The sequence below is a fragment of the Chiloscyllium punctatum genome, chromosome 24 (genome assembly GCF_047496795.1).
Source record: "Chiloscyllium punctatum isolate Juve2018m chromosome 24, sChiPun1.3, whole genome shotgun sequence".
NCBI classification, from domain to species: Eukaryota; Metazoa; Chordata; class Chondrichthyes; order Orectolobiformes; family Hemiscylliidae; genus Chiloscyllium; species Chiloscyllium punctatum.
The window spans coordinates 37,604,222-37,620,237 of record NC_092762.1 but is presented as its reverse complement, the minus strand read 5'-3'; the positions used below and the strand labels follow the sequence as shown (position 1 = coordinate 37,620,237).

At 47.2% G+C, this 16,016-nt stretch overlaps 1 protein-coding gene and 1 long non-coding RNA gene across 2 annotated transcripts; both read left to right on the top strand.

Moving 5' to 3' along the window:
* The first annotated feature begins 676 nt into the window (after positions 1–676).
* On the top strand, positions 677–7,585 carry LOC140494866 (zona pellucida sperm-binding protein 4-like). Its single transcript, XM_072594540.1, has 3 exons — positions 677–894; positions 7,230–7,408; positions 7,484–7,585. Exons 1-3 carry the CDS (start codon positions 690–692, stop codon positions 7,583–7,585), a joined length of 486 nt encoding a protein of 161 aa, XP_072450641.1. The 5' UTR covers positions 677–689.
* A 449-nt stretch (positions 7,586–8,034) lies between these two features.
* LOC140494456 (uncharacterized) lies at positions 8,035–9,475 on the top strand. The gene is made up of 4 exons (XR_011963992.1): positions 8,035–8,079; positions 8,968–9,115; positions 9,231–9,303; positions 9,443–9,475. It is a non-coding gene; the product is annotated as an uncharacterized lncRNA (long non-coding RNA).
* The last annotated feature ends 6,541 nt before the right edge of the window (positions 9,476–16,016 follow it).

Below are 16,016 nucleotides of genomic sequence, written 5' to 3'. Positions count from 1 at the left end.
GATGTAAAAGTAGAAGTTCTAAATTGGAGGAAGGCAAATGTTGACAGTATTGGGCTACAACTTTCAGAAGTTGATTGGGGCAGGTGTTTGCAGGTAAAGGGATGGTTGGAAAATGGGAAGCCCTCAAAAATGAGATAATGAGAGTCCAGAGGCAGTATTTTCCTGTTGGGTGAAAGGAATGGCGGGTAGGTGTAGGGAATGCTGGATGACGAGAGAAATTGATGTGGTAGGGTGAAATGGGAAAAGGCTCTTTCACCCAGTCAGTAGTTAGGGGAGGGAATGCACTGCCTGGAAACGTGGGTGAGGCAGATTAAGTTCAGGCATTCAGGAGGGACTTTGGGGGTTGTTTTGATGGAAATAGTGTGTGGGGAGAGGCAGCAGGTTAGCAGTGGAAAACAGGACTTTTGATGGGCCGAATGTCCTCCCTCTGCACCGTCATAATTCTCCGACTCTTGTTTCCTACTTCCATATCCCCACAGAACCGATTCTGGAACAAAATACAATCTTGGGCTCAGTGGAACGCAGCGTCAGTTGTGAAGATGTGATTGTAGCTGGAATCTCGCCCTAATCCTTAATGAGGATCAGTGACAGTTAAAGCCTCTTCAACACGAGAAACCTGTGGCCAGGAGCTCATTAGCGGCTATAAAGCGGGTTGGTGTTCAGGGGCGGGCACAGATTCAGGCAGCGCGATGGGACATTGGTTGGTTTGGTGTCTGTACCTTTGGGCCGCTCGGCCCTTCCTGGTCTCTGCTGTGTGTCCTCCGGAGCCGGGCTGGAGGCTGCCGTGTGGCCTGGCCACTATCAACAGCACTGAGTGCATCAAGCAGGGCTGCTGCTTTCAGTCCCCGAGTCTCAGTGGGCAATCCTGTTTCTACAACCTGAGAGACAGCCCAGGTAAGGAGCCCAGCCTCCTCCCGGAGAGGAGCCCACCCCGAATGGGGAGGGAAGGGAAGCCTGAGGACCACCCCAGGCTGGCACTGAGGAAATAACCCGGGACTTGTTGGTGTTTCCTTGTGCAATGGTGAAGGGCTGTTTGTGGGGAGTCAGTGGGAGGGAGGTAAAGGGACCTGTCCCTGAGGAAATAACCCGGGAACATGACTCTGTCCCTCTCTCGTCGAGTGGAGGATAATCCCGAGTGAAGCGGCTGGTTGGTTTGGTGATGGATAATGTTATCCTGGTCTCACTGGGTTTCTCTTTGTCTAAGAAAGAGCTGGTTATTAAACAGCTGCAGCAGCGTTTGAATAGAGGATTAACTTGGTATGACATGGCAATGTTTCTCAGTGCCCATGTAATGTTGAGGTGTCCCATTTGCTGTAACTTGATGGTTTCAAGTTAGAAACTGCCCAGCTGAAATGATGCTGCTTGGGATTGTGTTCTGAGTTCTCTTACCAAGGCAAAGCTGGTGTCACCATAGGGAGGTGATTGACCGTTTCTACATACTCACTGGTGGAGTGAGTGTTTGGGGTGGATCAATCACCTGGTCTGTGTATCTGGTATCCTCATGGTAAAGGAGGTGGAGATAAATGACTACACACCCTTTTTTGTTTTGTATTCTACCCTCATTGACTATACTGTCTCTCTCAAACCACTGCTTTCTCTTCTTTCCTTCCTTTCTTCCCCCCCATACTACAAAAGTGATTCCTATTCTTTCAATTTCTCTAATTCTCTGTTCCCAGGAGTAAGGTTTCCACTTCAGGACATCCCAGATGTCCTCCCAAGACTGTAACTATCCCTTTCCCCCCCCCAAGATTAATACTGCATCTCCTCTGGCTAAGGATGTCTCTTCATCAGAAGGATCTATGTATTCAACCAATGCTATGCTTTGAATGTGACCATCACAGACCCTCAGTCAATCACTTCTCCCAACACTGCCCTCCACCCCCTACCCTCCCTCCACCTCCGAGTCTCTAGCTGATGTGACATCAATTGCCTGAATCTCTGCACCTCTCTCCCACTCCAACCTCACTACCCAAGCATGCAGCCCTTTGCTCCAACCCCAACCTCTCTATCAAACCTGTCAAGGAAGGTGTATTCTTAGTGGGGTGTACTGACTGGTACACAGCTGAGGCTAGGTACCAACTCTGACACCACCTCATGTTCTCGTGAACCCAACTCTGTTTGATCACCAAGCTGCCATTTCCCAGACCATCAACATCAGGAGATCTGGCAGCACGGTGGCACAGTGGTTAGCACTGCTGCCTCACAGCACCAGGGACCCGGGTACAATTCCCGACTCAGGCGACTGTCTGTGTGGAGTTTGCACGTTCTCCCCGTGTCTGCGTGGGTTTCCTCCGGGTGCTCCAGTTTCCTCCCACAGTCCAAAGATGTGCAGGTCAGGTGAATTGGCCATCCTAAATTGCCCATCGTGTTAGGTAAAGGGGTAAATGTAGGGGAATGGGTGGGTTGTGCTTTGGTGGGCCAGTGTGGACTTGTTGGGTTGAAGGGCCTGTTTCCACACTGTAAGTAATCTAATCTCTCATCCACTGTCTTCACCCTGACAGAAATGGGCAGTGCTGGGTGAGGGGGCTATCTCCTACCCAAAAATCCATAAACCTGACTGCCCTGGCCAACCCACTATTTCTGGATTAGTGGTGGTGGAAGAGCACAGCAGTTCGGGCAGCATCCAAGGAGCTTCGAAATCGACGTTTTGGGAAAAGCTGGGCTTTTGCCCGAAATGTCAATTTTGAAGTTCCTTGCATGCTGCCTGAACTGCTGTGCTCTTCCAGCACCACTAATCCAGAATCTGGTTTCCAGCATCTGCAGTCATTGTTTTTACCTCAACCCACTATCTCTGCCTGCTCCTGTCCCACTGAATTCTCTTTTCTCTTTTGTTTAAAAACAAACCACACCCTACTGCCTAACTGCGGTAGTGCTTGGTTTTTCTCACCTCCACTACTTCCTCTGGTAGCTTGTTGTGTACATGCACCATCCTTTGCACGAGAAAGTTGCCCCTTGGGTGCCTTTTTTAAATCTTTGCCTTCTAGTTCCTGGATTCCCAACCCAGGGAAAAGACCTTGTCTGTTTCCCTCAGATGTCCCTCAGATTTTACAAACCTTCAAGGTCACCCCCTCAGCCTCTGACTTGGGAAAAACAGCCCCAGCTATTTCAGCCTCCCCCTATAATTCAAATCCTCCAACTCTGGCACCATAGGTTTGCAAATAACATCTAAATGGGAAATGGCACCATATTTGTAAATCTTTTGTGAACCCTTTCAAGTTTCACAATATCCTTCCTAACAGAGGGAGACCAGAATTATGCACAGAGGCCTACAGTGGCCTAACCAATGTCCTGTACAGCTGCAACATGACCTCAAACTCCTAGACTCTTCTCTCTGAACAATAAATGCTGTCTTCATCCTGTCTACCTGTGACTCTCCTCCTTTCAAGGAAAGATGAACCAGCACTCCCCAGGGTTTTGTTTTAGCAAAACTCCCCAGTAAGTGCATATGTCCTGCCCTGATTTGCCTTGGCAAAATGCAGCACCTCCATATCCATTCCACTCCATCTGCCACTCAGCCCACTGGCTCATCTGATCAAGCCCCTGTTGTATGAGGTAGCCTTTAGTGTCCATGACACTTCCCATTTAGATGTTATCTGCCAACCTAGTAACTGTACCTCCTATGGTCTGATCCTTATAGTGTATATAAACGATGAAAAGCAATGGACCCAGCCCTGATCCTTGTGGCACACCCCTGGTCATAGGCCTCCAGCCTGAAAGGCAATCCTCCTCCTCCACCACCCTGTCTTCTCCCTTCAAGCCAGTTCTGTATCCAAATTGCTAGCTCTCCTTGTATTCCACGTGATCTAACCTTGCTGACTGGCCTACCATGAGGAACCTTATCAAACACTTCACTGAACTCTCTATAGATCATGTCCACTGCTCTGCCTTCATCAACCCTCTTGTTACTACTACACCTCAATCAAATCAATGAGACATGATTTTCCCCCATAAAGCCAGTCCTTGCCTTTCCCAGTAAATGTAAATCCTGTCCCTCAGGATTCTCTCCAACTTGCTCTGTCCTTCCACCTCTTCACCCCCCCCCCCTCTTTCCCCGCCACCCCCCCCGCCAAAGAAAAGTCAGGATCCTGGGTTTAGGTTCTGTAGTTTTTTTTTTGTTCACATGTTGTGAAATAGTGGCACAGTTGGTCTGTTTCCAGTGCCTCACCGAGACTATCAATTCCTGGTCCCAGCACCTCATCTTCCCCATGGACACTCAGACTCTCCTCAGGGAGATACAGGCATATAGAGAGCCTAAAAGCCCCAAGTTTCTTCCCCCTCCCACTGACCAACCAGTCCCCCTCCACTCACTCACTTGGTGGAACTGGTCCTCCCCCTCAACTTTGACTCCTCCCCCTTCCTGCAAACAATTAGGGTGGCCATGGGTGCAGGTGGGTCTGAGCTATGCCTGCCTCTTCACGTGTGGAACAGTCCCTCTTCCACAGCTATATGGGCACCATCCCTCACCACCTCTGCTATATTGACTGCATTAGCACAGCCCTATGCCCCCAAAGGGAGCTTGAACAGTTCATCCACTTCACCTACACTATCCACCCTGATCTAAAGTTTACCTGGACCTCTGGCAATCAATATATTACTGACATTCATTTCAAATCTACTGGGTCACATTGCCATCTCGCCTACACCTCCCTCACCACCCCTGCTGCAAAAAAAGTGTACGCCCATTCTCCCATTTTCAAATTCTGTCACATCTATTCCCAGTATTTGGGATTCTATCCCAGATGTCCTCAGCTTCAGACTGTAATTTCCTCCTTCCTGTGACTTTTAATGTCCCTTCACATCTCCTCCATTTCCCACACCTCTGCCATCAAACCCCCTACTCCCCAACAACCCTGCTCCTTATGTACCACCCCACCAACCTGAAAATGTAACACCTCATTCTTTACCATTTGTGCCACCCCCAGTCAGACCCAACTGCCAAATAAATACCTGTACTTCCTTCCCCATACCAATGACCCTATCCAGAGGGACTGTTCACTCCATGACTCCCTTGTTAGCTCCACACTCCCTCTCCTCTGACCCCCCTCCACTCCTGACACCTTTCCCTGCAATAGCAGCAAGTGCAATGTCTGCTGCTACATCTCCCCTCCCCTCTGTCTAAAGCCACAAACAATCATTGCAAATGCAGCAGAGATTCACCTACACCTCTTCCAACCTTCAGCCCACGATTTTATGCTGACCCCTGATCCTCATGTATGCACCCTCAAATTTCTGTGACCAAATGCATGTCCAGGAGTCTCTTAAATGTCCCTCATGATCTCTCTTCCACAACTGCTGGCAATGCATTCCATGCTCACAATTCTGTGTAAAGAACCTGCCTCTGACATCTTCCCCCCCCCCCTCCCCCCATACCTTCCTCCAACCCGCTTAAAACTGACCCCTTAAAAGGGGGGGGGGGGGGGCGGGCAGATTTGGAAGCTGGTGACTCCATATTAAGGCCACTGGGCTCTAAGCTCCTGAGGGGAAAAATGGAGGTGTTGTTCTTCCAGATTGTGTGGGGCTTTATTTTGAAATGTTAGTCATTTCTGCCCTGGGAAATAGTCTCCAGCTATCGACTCTGTCTATGCCTCACATTATCTTGTACACCTCAATTAGGTCCCCTCTTCTCCTCCTTTTCTCCAATGAAAAAAGTCTGAGCTCCATCAACCTGTCTTCATAAAATAAGCCCTCCAGTCCAGGCAGCATCCTGGTAAACCTCCTCTGAACCCTCTCCAAAGCATCCACATCTTTCCTATAATTGGGCGACCAGAACTGGATGCAGTATTCCAAGTGCGGTCTAACCAAAGGTTTATAGAGCTGCAACAAGATCCCACGACTCTTAAACTCGATTTCCCCCTGTTAATGAAAGCCAAAACACCATATGCTTTCTTAACAACCCTGTCCACCTTGGGTAGCCATTTAAAGGGATCTATGTACCTGCACACCAAGATCCCTCTGTTCCTCCACACTGCCAAGAATCCTATCCTTAATCCTGTACTGAGCTTTCAAACTCTACCTTCCAAAATGCATCACCTCGTATTTATCCAGGTTGAACTGGACTGTTGGTCTGATCAGTAGGTTTGTAGGTGAGGGTAAGATTGGTGGAGTAGCAGAAAGCATAGGGGACTGTCAAAATAAGGAGAATGTTGGGTGGGGTGGGGGGGGAGGAGAGACTTGAGGTCTACAAAATCAAAATCACGACCAGTATAGACAGGGTGGATAGAGGTTGGCCCCTGGGTGAGGATTCAATAATGAGGTCTCTTTTTTTTCCCCAAGTTGAAGTGTCTGGGGGATGTACACAGCAAGTACTTTTAGAGGGTGGTTGGTGCTTGGAACACTCTGCCAGCAGAGGTGGTAGGGTCAGGCACAGTAGATTCATTAAGGTGGGGAGCAGAGGGATATCAATGCCTAGGAATTGGGTGATGGGTTTAGACAGCGGATTTGGATTGGCTCAGGCTTGGAGGGTCAAAGGGCCTGTTCCTGGGCTGTAAACTTTCTTTGTTTGTTCACCGATCCAGTGCACCCTTTCCACTGACCAATCACAACCCCCACACCCCACCCTCTATTTAAGCCTCCTTTCACTTCCTAGCCCTGTAGAAGGGACTTCACCCAAATTATTAACTTCACTGCTCCTTCAAACTGCCTGATCTGTCATCCAAGCTGTTTTATTGGCTCTATTCCACCACACCCCTTTTTTTGGGAGCAGAGGCTGGTGGTTTGGCTGACTGATGACCAGGCTTATCCTATGCTAATGCACAGAACAGTGTAATGTCTGGACCTTGTGCCCATATAACTGACATTCCAACACCTGCCTTTTCACTTATCCCCTCCACAGTAACTTGTATTTTGAACATGTCTGCTTTACTTTGACATTCAAGTTTGGAATTCCCATACCATTCTATTGTTTTGGGAGCTTTTAATACTCCCCTAGGGATCCATTACTGCATTAATAGAAGCACTTAGTATTCATTGACAGAATGCCCCACCAGCCTGCCCACTTTATTGGGTAATCACATGGCTTCTAGAGTACCTTGTAGGATATTGTATTCACTTTCAAACATCAGATGATCTGCCTTAATTGCTGACCACCTACAGATAAAAACCTGACACCAAGTAGTGGAACTGTATAACTTTATGAATGATTTTGGGGTTTTGAGGCTTCATCCCTCTGTCAATGATTTGGAGGTCACTTCCACCAATGGGGAAACTGAACATTCCCATTCTCTCTGCAGTGTGCACAGCAGATGGCCAGTTCATTGTAGCAATCACCAGGAACCTGACCCGTCCTGCCCTCAACCTGTCATCTCTGTACGTGAAAGATGGACATGAAGCTGAGTGCAGGCCTAAGCTCATCACAGCAGAACTTGTAGCCTTCCACTTCCCAATTACCTCTTGTGGCTCGACCCAGCGGGTGAGTATTGGAACTCCAGCATTCTGTCCCTTCTGAACGGGCCAGCTCCTTATTAAATAGTGTCTTCCCTTGCAGGAGGAGAATGGGAGCTTTGTGTATGAAACGGATGTCTTGGGGAAGAGGATGATTCAGAGGGGGCCACTGAGCTCAGTAACCAGAGACAGCACCTTCAGGTGAGTGGGCAGTGGGATTTGTTGGTATGGAGAGGGAAGTGTTACTGACTGAAACTCCTCCACCTATTTGTCTCTCGACAGGCTGCACATCCAGTGCAAGTACAAGGGGGAGCATGAGGCAGGCTTACAAATCAATGTCTCGGTTTACACCCTCCCTCCACCACTAGCTGCTTCTGAAGATGGGATCCTGAGGCTGGAGCTGCGAATAGCAACAGGTAGTGCTGCCCTGGTAATAGGAGCACTGGGAATTGTATCCCTTCAGGGGAGTGACTGTTTTGGTTTGTTCTCCTTTTTTATTTTGTCTGTTAGATGGCAGCTACAGCTGGTGGTACAGGGACAGTGACTACCCCATTCAGAGAATCCTTCAGGAGTCGGTGTTTGTTGAGGTTCGTGTGAAGGATCGCACTGACCCAATGATAGTCCTGAGACTGCGTGACTGCTGGGCAACTCCTTGCCAGCCCCTGACCATGAGGTGCAGTGGAGTCTCCTGGTGGATGGGTAAGGATCTGAAAGTACAAGTCCAGCCTTTCCAGAGTATGGAGTGAAGACTCCATTCTTACAGTACAGTGTCACAGTAAAGTGTGTATAACATTGTATGGACATAGTGCCAATACCTGTGCTTTTTCTTTGCATGGTCCATTTGTGAATTCCACTTGGTATTTGATCAAACTTCATGATCTTGGACTTGGCCTTCATTAAGAATGTGCCTTAATTTTTGCCAAGGCCATTCCTCTTTGGAAGGGGTTTAAGATTGATTTGACGACTAAACCTCCTGCCCTACCTTCAAAAGAATACTCCTCATTCCTCCCTTATTTTAGGGACACTTGAGCAACATCTCTTCAGCATCCACTTTGTGAAGTCTCCTATGATTCTCAGATCACATTCATCTTCCCTCCACTGACTGAAGGCCCTACTGTTTCAACCTGATGGTTCAGCTGACCAAACATTTATCTTGGTTAATGTTGTCCCTACACCATGAGCTGCCTGCTGTCACTGACACCTTGTCAAATAGTCTCTAGAAATCTCTCTCCACAATCTCAGGTTGCCCTTCATCAGTGCTGTTTGATGTTTCCTCCAATGACTGATCCCATATTGACGTGGATTGCAATTAACGTTCTCTCTGACAGAATGAACTGACAGATAACTGGCCTGTCCATTTTAGCTTTTGCATTATGGTTGGATTGTCTTAAATGTTCTACAAGTGTCTACAACAAAGTCCATTCGACCAGGTCCATTCCATCCTGGTCCAAGATGGTCTTTTGATATGTTTGCCCCCCTCTTGGCACCCTCCTTCCTGGCAATTGCAACTCCCACTTGCTACCTGATTTTATTTGCAGTCTTTGTGGTTTGGTTTGGAGCTCTTGGTCACCTGACCTTCTGTTTCAGGTGTCCCTATGAAGGTGATGACTATCTGACCCTCCTACACCCAGTCGGTCTCTCTTCTGGCCTGCAGTTCCCAACCCATCACAAGCGGTTTGAAGTGAAGACGTTTGTTTTCTTGGATGGAGTGTCTGAGCAGCCCCTCTCTGGACAGGTAACCAAATGGAAGGAATGAGGCCGAGCTCATGAAATCCTCTTGCTGTCTCTGTATTACAACCTGGGCTATTGATCTCCAGCAAACTCTCCTAAAATCTCTCCTCCTTTTCTAGGTTTACTTGCACTGCAGTGCTGAGGTTTGCTCTCCCTCTGCTCAGGATGACTGTATAACCAGATGTGGTCCAAGTGAGTTCCTTGATGCTCTCATTAAGCTGAGACCCACCCCTCCATCATCTGTCTGCCCCTATATCCAATTACCAAGGATACAGCATCCTGGCTGTAGTGTCAACATGGATTCTAACCATCTCCTGTCCCCCTCCAACAGGGACACGCAGGAGTGCTCTCCTCGATGAGGGGACCTTGGTAAGTGCTCCTGGTCCAGTAGTTCTCGTGGAAGTTGAGAACAGCCAGTCTAAGCAGCTGCTTAATGAGAATGGTAAGTGACGTTCCTTGTTTAGTTCACTGAGCATCTTTTCCAATATCTGAACCCCCTTCCTCCTTTCCCCATAGGTGCTGCTGGATCTCCTGTTCTGATTGGAGTAGCTGTTGGGTTTCTGGTGTTCCTGTTGATGCTGATGGCTGCAGTGTACAGAATGAAGAACCCAGCCCAGTCTGTCCCCAGTGTCATGAGATTGAACTGTCGACCTTGAATACAAATAAACCAGACAGAAACCAGTCCCTGGTGTGTGTCTATAACAAAGCTGTGCAGTCTTGTTGGAAGTGAGTATGAATTGTGGTTCAGTATTTAGGGAAGGGACAGCAATTAGTTGTCAGACCAAATGGTGAGTGGTTTGGAGTTCCCCAACTGGAATTCCCAGCCTTGCCATGTTCTTGTAGCAACATGCTTGTGGTTCTGGTCAGTGGTGATCCCCTAGAGAGGCTGATATTCAGTAATAATGCTCGTACGTGCTAAGCTGGCTCAATAGGTTCACTTCTTTCCTTAATATCATTGAGGAATTCAAATCAGTTGGTGCCACTGACAATGACTGTGCCCTTCAGAATGTTTGAAGTTATTCACCATTACCATATTCCCTCAGCTAGTTTTATTGTACTGTCTAAAATCAGAAGTCACTCCCTAAAGGATCTGCAATTGGTTATTTTAGGATCAAGATGAGGAGAAATGGTTCCCACCAGAGTGAGCCTCGAGAATTTCTCTCAGCAGTGAGACCAAAACATTGATTGCATTGAGATGGTTCTCTGAAAGCTGAAGGGTAGAGGAAGAAAGTGGGAACAGGATATGGAGTCATACGGTCACTGAGCCAGTCTGCTGTCCAAGGCTGAATGGCCTATTGGGCTTGTTGTTTATCCTTGAGCTAATGTCTGTCCTGTTTTCACACACACCAAATGATTGATGCAGTGGCTTCACTTGTTTCATGCAGCTGTGTCCTTTGGGATAGCAATTCCTTTCCCAGTTGGTGTGAGGAAATCTCCTCCCAATGAGAATGAGGAGGCACAGAGACCTGAACTTGCTGTGGCTTTATCCAGATCTGTCATCTTTGGGGGGGCAGGGTTTGACTGCAGTGGTGTATATTCCTGAATTTTGTTAATGCCCTTCTAGTGCTTCATTCAACTTGGTTCAGCAATTACTAAACTTTGCCCAGTACATGGTACCCCAGTGGTAAACAGACTAATCCAATCTAGTTTTTCTGGGTGTAGTTACAGCAAGTCAGGAACTGCATTTTCCTGCTTTTCTTCATACACACTCCTGACTAGATAAGGCTGTGATTTGGTTATGGGCTCCTTTCTCTTTGAATGGTAGGAATGTTCAATTCCCACCTCGGGCAACTGTCTGTGTGGAGTTTGCATATTGTCCGTGTCTGTGGTTTTCCTCACACAATCCCAAAAATGTGCAGGTTAGGTGAATGGCCATGCTAAATTGACTGACTGTAGTATTAGGTGAAGGGGTAAATGTAGGGGAATAGGTCAGTGTGGACTTGGCCAAAGGGCCTGTTTCCATACTGTAAGTAATCTTATCTCAGAAAATATATTGGTTTTATTTAACCCAATGATGCAACTTTCTTTGTGCTCACCTGTTTTTTGTCCTACATGCAGTGCTGTGGGGTGGTCCTCTCACAGGAGGAAGCAACAGAGAATGAGACTAGTTTTATAACCTGCTGTCCCTTAGGAAAAGAGATCGCTGGCCTCTAGGATTAGAATCTCTTTCACCACCCCAGACTGCAGTGCATGCTGGGATAGTGGGTTATAGGCTTATGGGAATTGGGCAGAAAAATGAGACCAATATGTACACCAAGGCTGCATTGTTCCTCTATGCTACTCTGCATCCTTCTATTTACTGAGTCCTTGGTGTGTTTTGCCTCAAACACAGGCACATGTTTTAGAGCAGGAGTGAACCATTTAGGGGTACTGGGCTAATGGTTGGATACTTGGGAGTGTGGATGAGCAGAGGGATCTTGGTGTCCATCTACACTGATCTTTGAAAGTTGCTACCGAGGTAAATAGTGCAGTGAAGAAGGCATATGGTGTACTGGGGTTTTTGGTAGAGGAATTGAGTTCAGGAGTCCTGAGGTCCTGTTGCAGTTGTATAAGACTCTGGTGCGGCTGCGTCTGGAGTATTGTGTGCAGTTTTGGTCGCCATACTATAGGAAGGATGTGGAGGCACTAGAACTGGTACAGAGGAGGTTTACTAGGATGTTGCCTGGTATGGTAGGAAGATGGTATGAGGAAAGGCTGAGGCACTTGGGGCTCTCTTCATTGGAGAAAAGAAGGTTTAGGGGTGAGTTGATAGAGGTGTACAAGATTAGGGGTTTAGAAAGGGTTGACCATGAGAACCATTTTCCACATATGGAGTCAGCTATTACAAGGGGGCATAGCTTTAAATTAAGGGGTGGTAGGTATAGGACAGATGTTAGGGGTAGATTCTTTACTCAGTGAGTCGTGAGTTCATGGAATGCCCTGCCAGTAGCAGTGGTGGACTCTCCCTCTATGGGCATTGGATCGGCATATGGAGGATAGTGGGCGAGTGTTGGTGAGGTGGGTTTGGATTGGCACAATATCACAGGCCAAAGGGCCTGTACTGCACTGTATTCTTCTATGTTCTACGTACTTGTAGCTTAAACTCATTTCCTCCCTAGTCATACATCTCCCTCTGTATTTTGGGGGGGATGGTGGGGGGGGAAAACTCTGTCCCAGACACTATCTCTTCTCCATCCACCCTTGCCCCATCCTTGTAAAACTCTTCAATGAACATGCCTGAAGATAGCTCCACAGACTCTGCACCCTCCCAGAGAAAAAGCATTGTTCCTCACTCCTCAAACTAAATGGCCCCTTGTTTTAATATTGTTCCCTCATTCTTCCCTTTCCCATGATCTGAAACATCCTTTCAGTGTCTGCTCTGTCACATCCCCTCAGCATCTTAATGTCTTACAATTACCTCTAATTTTTCTAAACTGGAATGAAGACATGCTTAATCTGTCAAACCTTTCCTCAAATGTCCTCACTTCAAGAATCCCTTGTGTGAATATTGGATCACGTATTCAATGAAGGGAAAGTTTCTAGGTGAGGTGTAGGCAAAATATTTCCCACAGAGGGTAGGAGTGTGTGGGAATACAACAGGTGGGGGTGAAGTAGGCACACTAGCAGTGTTTAAGGCCCTCTTGATAGTCATATGAACAGGAGTCAAACAGGGAGAGAAACGACAAATAGTGGGTCAAAATCAGTGCAGCTTGGTGGGCTGGAGGGCTTGTTCCTGCACTGTATTGTATGAGTTGACTTAATCTGGATGCAGTCTTTCCTGTGGCCTATACAACTGTTTTCCATATTGTATTCCCTTTTCTAATTAACAGCATTCCATTTATCTTCCAATGTAGTTGGCTCTCAGCAGAGCCATAGAAACAATACAGCACAGAAGGGTACGTGCAGTCCATTGTGAACATACTGCCCCAAAGACATCAGGTGCCCTTTTTCCAGTCCCATCTTCCTGAACACAGCAGGTAGGGCTACAGCTTACTGCACTGATGGTGTTTAGATACAGCTACTTTGTAAAATAGCTTCGAGTCTCTGCCTTCACTAGTGAACTCTGGCAGTAAGCTCCAGCCACCCACCACCCTCTGCAGAAAATGTACTTCCTCGTGTCCTCTCTAATCTTTCTGCTGTTTAGCTTGAATCTATAATCTCTGGTTTTGGAACTCCCTCCCAAAGGAAACAGGTTCCTCCTGTTCACTGTCTCTACCCCTCACAATTGTGTGCATCAATCTTGTCACGTCTTCAGCCTTCTCTATTCTAAGGAAAACAACCCCAACCTCTCCAATCTCCTATCGTTATGACAATTCTCCATCCCTGGCAATGTTTACTAGATTACTTAGTGTGGAAACAGGCCCTTTAGCCCAACAATTTCATACCGACCTTCTGAAGAGCGACCCACCCAGACCCATTTCCCTCTGACTAAAGCACCTAAGACTATGGGCAATTTAGCATAGTCAATTCACCTAACCTGCACATCTTTGGACTGTGGGAGGAAACTGGGGCACCTGGAGGAAACTCACACAGACACAGGGAGAATGTGCAGGCTCAACACAGACAGTTGCCTGAGGCAGGAATTGAACCCAGCTCTCTGTTGCTGAGAGGCAGCAGTGCTAACCACTGTGCCTGGAATGTGGTGACCAGAACTGCATGGAGTACTCCGTGTGACCTCATCTCTACACTACACAGTTCCATCATTATATACTGCCTTTTGTATACTATCCCTTTGCCAGGGAAGGAGAGCATTCCATCTGCCTTTTTCACAATCATATCTACCTGTACTGCTTTAGGGACCTGTGGATTTCCACACCAAGATCTCTCACTTCATCTACCCCTCTCACTGTATTCCCATTTATTGTTGATTCCCTTTTACTGTTTGCCCTCTCTTAGTGCATCACCTCCCACTGACAGCATGTGATGCATGTATCAGGACACCAAGCTCCCTCTGAAACTCCCAGTTCTACAATTTTCTCTCCATTTTAGTAATCTGCTTTTTTAATTCATCCTGCTCCTGTGAGCAGGTTCACATTTTGCTATATTTTCCTACCCTTCTCCAGATACGGTGACCTTGAAGATATCAATTCATGTGCTGGGCCCCTTCAGACTAAGGGCTGGCGATTTTTCTGATTCCTCCAGTTGCTTATCCATCACCATTCTTGACTGGATGTGAAAAATCTTTGTTCCGCGTTCTGTAGAGCAATGTGTGAATACCTCACTGCTGTTAATGTTCAGAACTGTGCCCGCTCTCCTCACTGAATTGAGGGTGATACTGGAGTTGGTAATGCTCAACGATTGGCCTGGATCCTCCAGGAATGGAGAATCATGGTTTTGATCACTTCTGTTTATGGTTGTGGGAAAATATGAAGAAATGGTGGATGTGAATACATTTACAACATTCAAAAGACATTTGGATAAGTACAGGAATAGGAAAGGTTTAGAGTGATATGAGCCAGGAGCAGGTGGCAGGGGAGGGGGGGATAGTTTAGTGTGGGATTTTGTTTGACACCCACTGGTTAGGCTGCAGGATCTCTCTCCATGCTCTACGGCTGTGAGAGAATAAAGGATTATAGAATAATGCAGCACAAAACAGGCCCTTCGGCCCACAATGTTGTGCCGATCATAGTCCTAGCTTAAGTACCTATCCAATTGCTGCTTAAAAGCCACCAATGATTCTGACTCTGCCACTCCCACAGGCAGCGCATTCCATGCCCCCACCACTCTCTGGGGAAAGAACCTACCCCTGACATTCCCCCCTATACCTTTCACCCTTCACCTTAAATTTATGTCCCCTTGTAACACTCTGTTGTACCCGGGGAAAAAGTCTCTGACTGTCTACTCTATCTATTCCCCTGATCATCTTATAAACCTCTATCAAGTCACCCCTCATCCTTCGCCATTTCAATGAGAAAAGTCCTAGCGCTCTCAACCTATCCTCATATGACCTAGTCTCCATTCCAGGCAACGTCCTGGTAAATCTCCTCTGTACCTTCTCCAAAGCTTCCACATTTTTCCTAAAGTGAGGCAACCAGAACTGCACACAGTACTCCAAATGTGGCCTTACCAAGGTCTCGTACAGCTGCAACATCACCTCACAACTCTTGAATTCAATCCCTCTGCTAATGAACGCTAATACACCATAGGCCTTCTTACAAATTCTATCCACCTGAGTGGCAACTTTCAAAGAGCTATGAACATAGACCCCAAGATCCCTCTGCTCCTCCACCTTACTAAGAACCCTACCGTTAACCCTGTACTCTGCATTCTTATTTGTCCTTCCAAAATGGACAACCGAACACTTGACAGGGTTGAATTCCATCTGCCACTCCTCACCCCAGCTCTGCATCATATCTAAGTCCCTTTGCAGCTGACAACAGCCCTCCTCACTATCCACAACTCCACCAATCTTCGTGTCGTCTGCAAATTTACTGACCCACCCTTCGACTCCCTCTTCCAAGTCATTAATAAAAATTACAAACAGCAGAGGGCCCAGAACTGATCCCTGTGGAACTCCACTTGTAACTGGGCTCCAGGCTGAATATTTACTATCTACCACCACTCTCTGACTTCGACCGGTTTGCCAGTTCTCTATCCAAGTGGCCAAATTTCCCACTATCCCATGCCTCCTGACTTTCCGTATAAGTTTCCCCATGGTAGGCTTATCAAATGCCTTACTAACGTCCATGTACACTACATCCACTGCTCTACCCTCATCCACATGCTTGGTCACCTCCTCAAAGAATTCAATAAGACTTGTTAGGCAAGACCTACCCCTCACAAATCCGTGCTGGATGTCCCTAATCAAGCAGTGTCTTTCCAGATACTCATAAATCCTATCCCTCAGTACCCTTTCCATTACTTTGCCTGCCACTGAAGTAAGACTAACTGGCCTGTAATTCCCGGGGTTTTCCCTATTCCCTTTT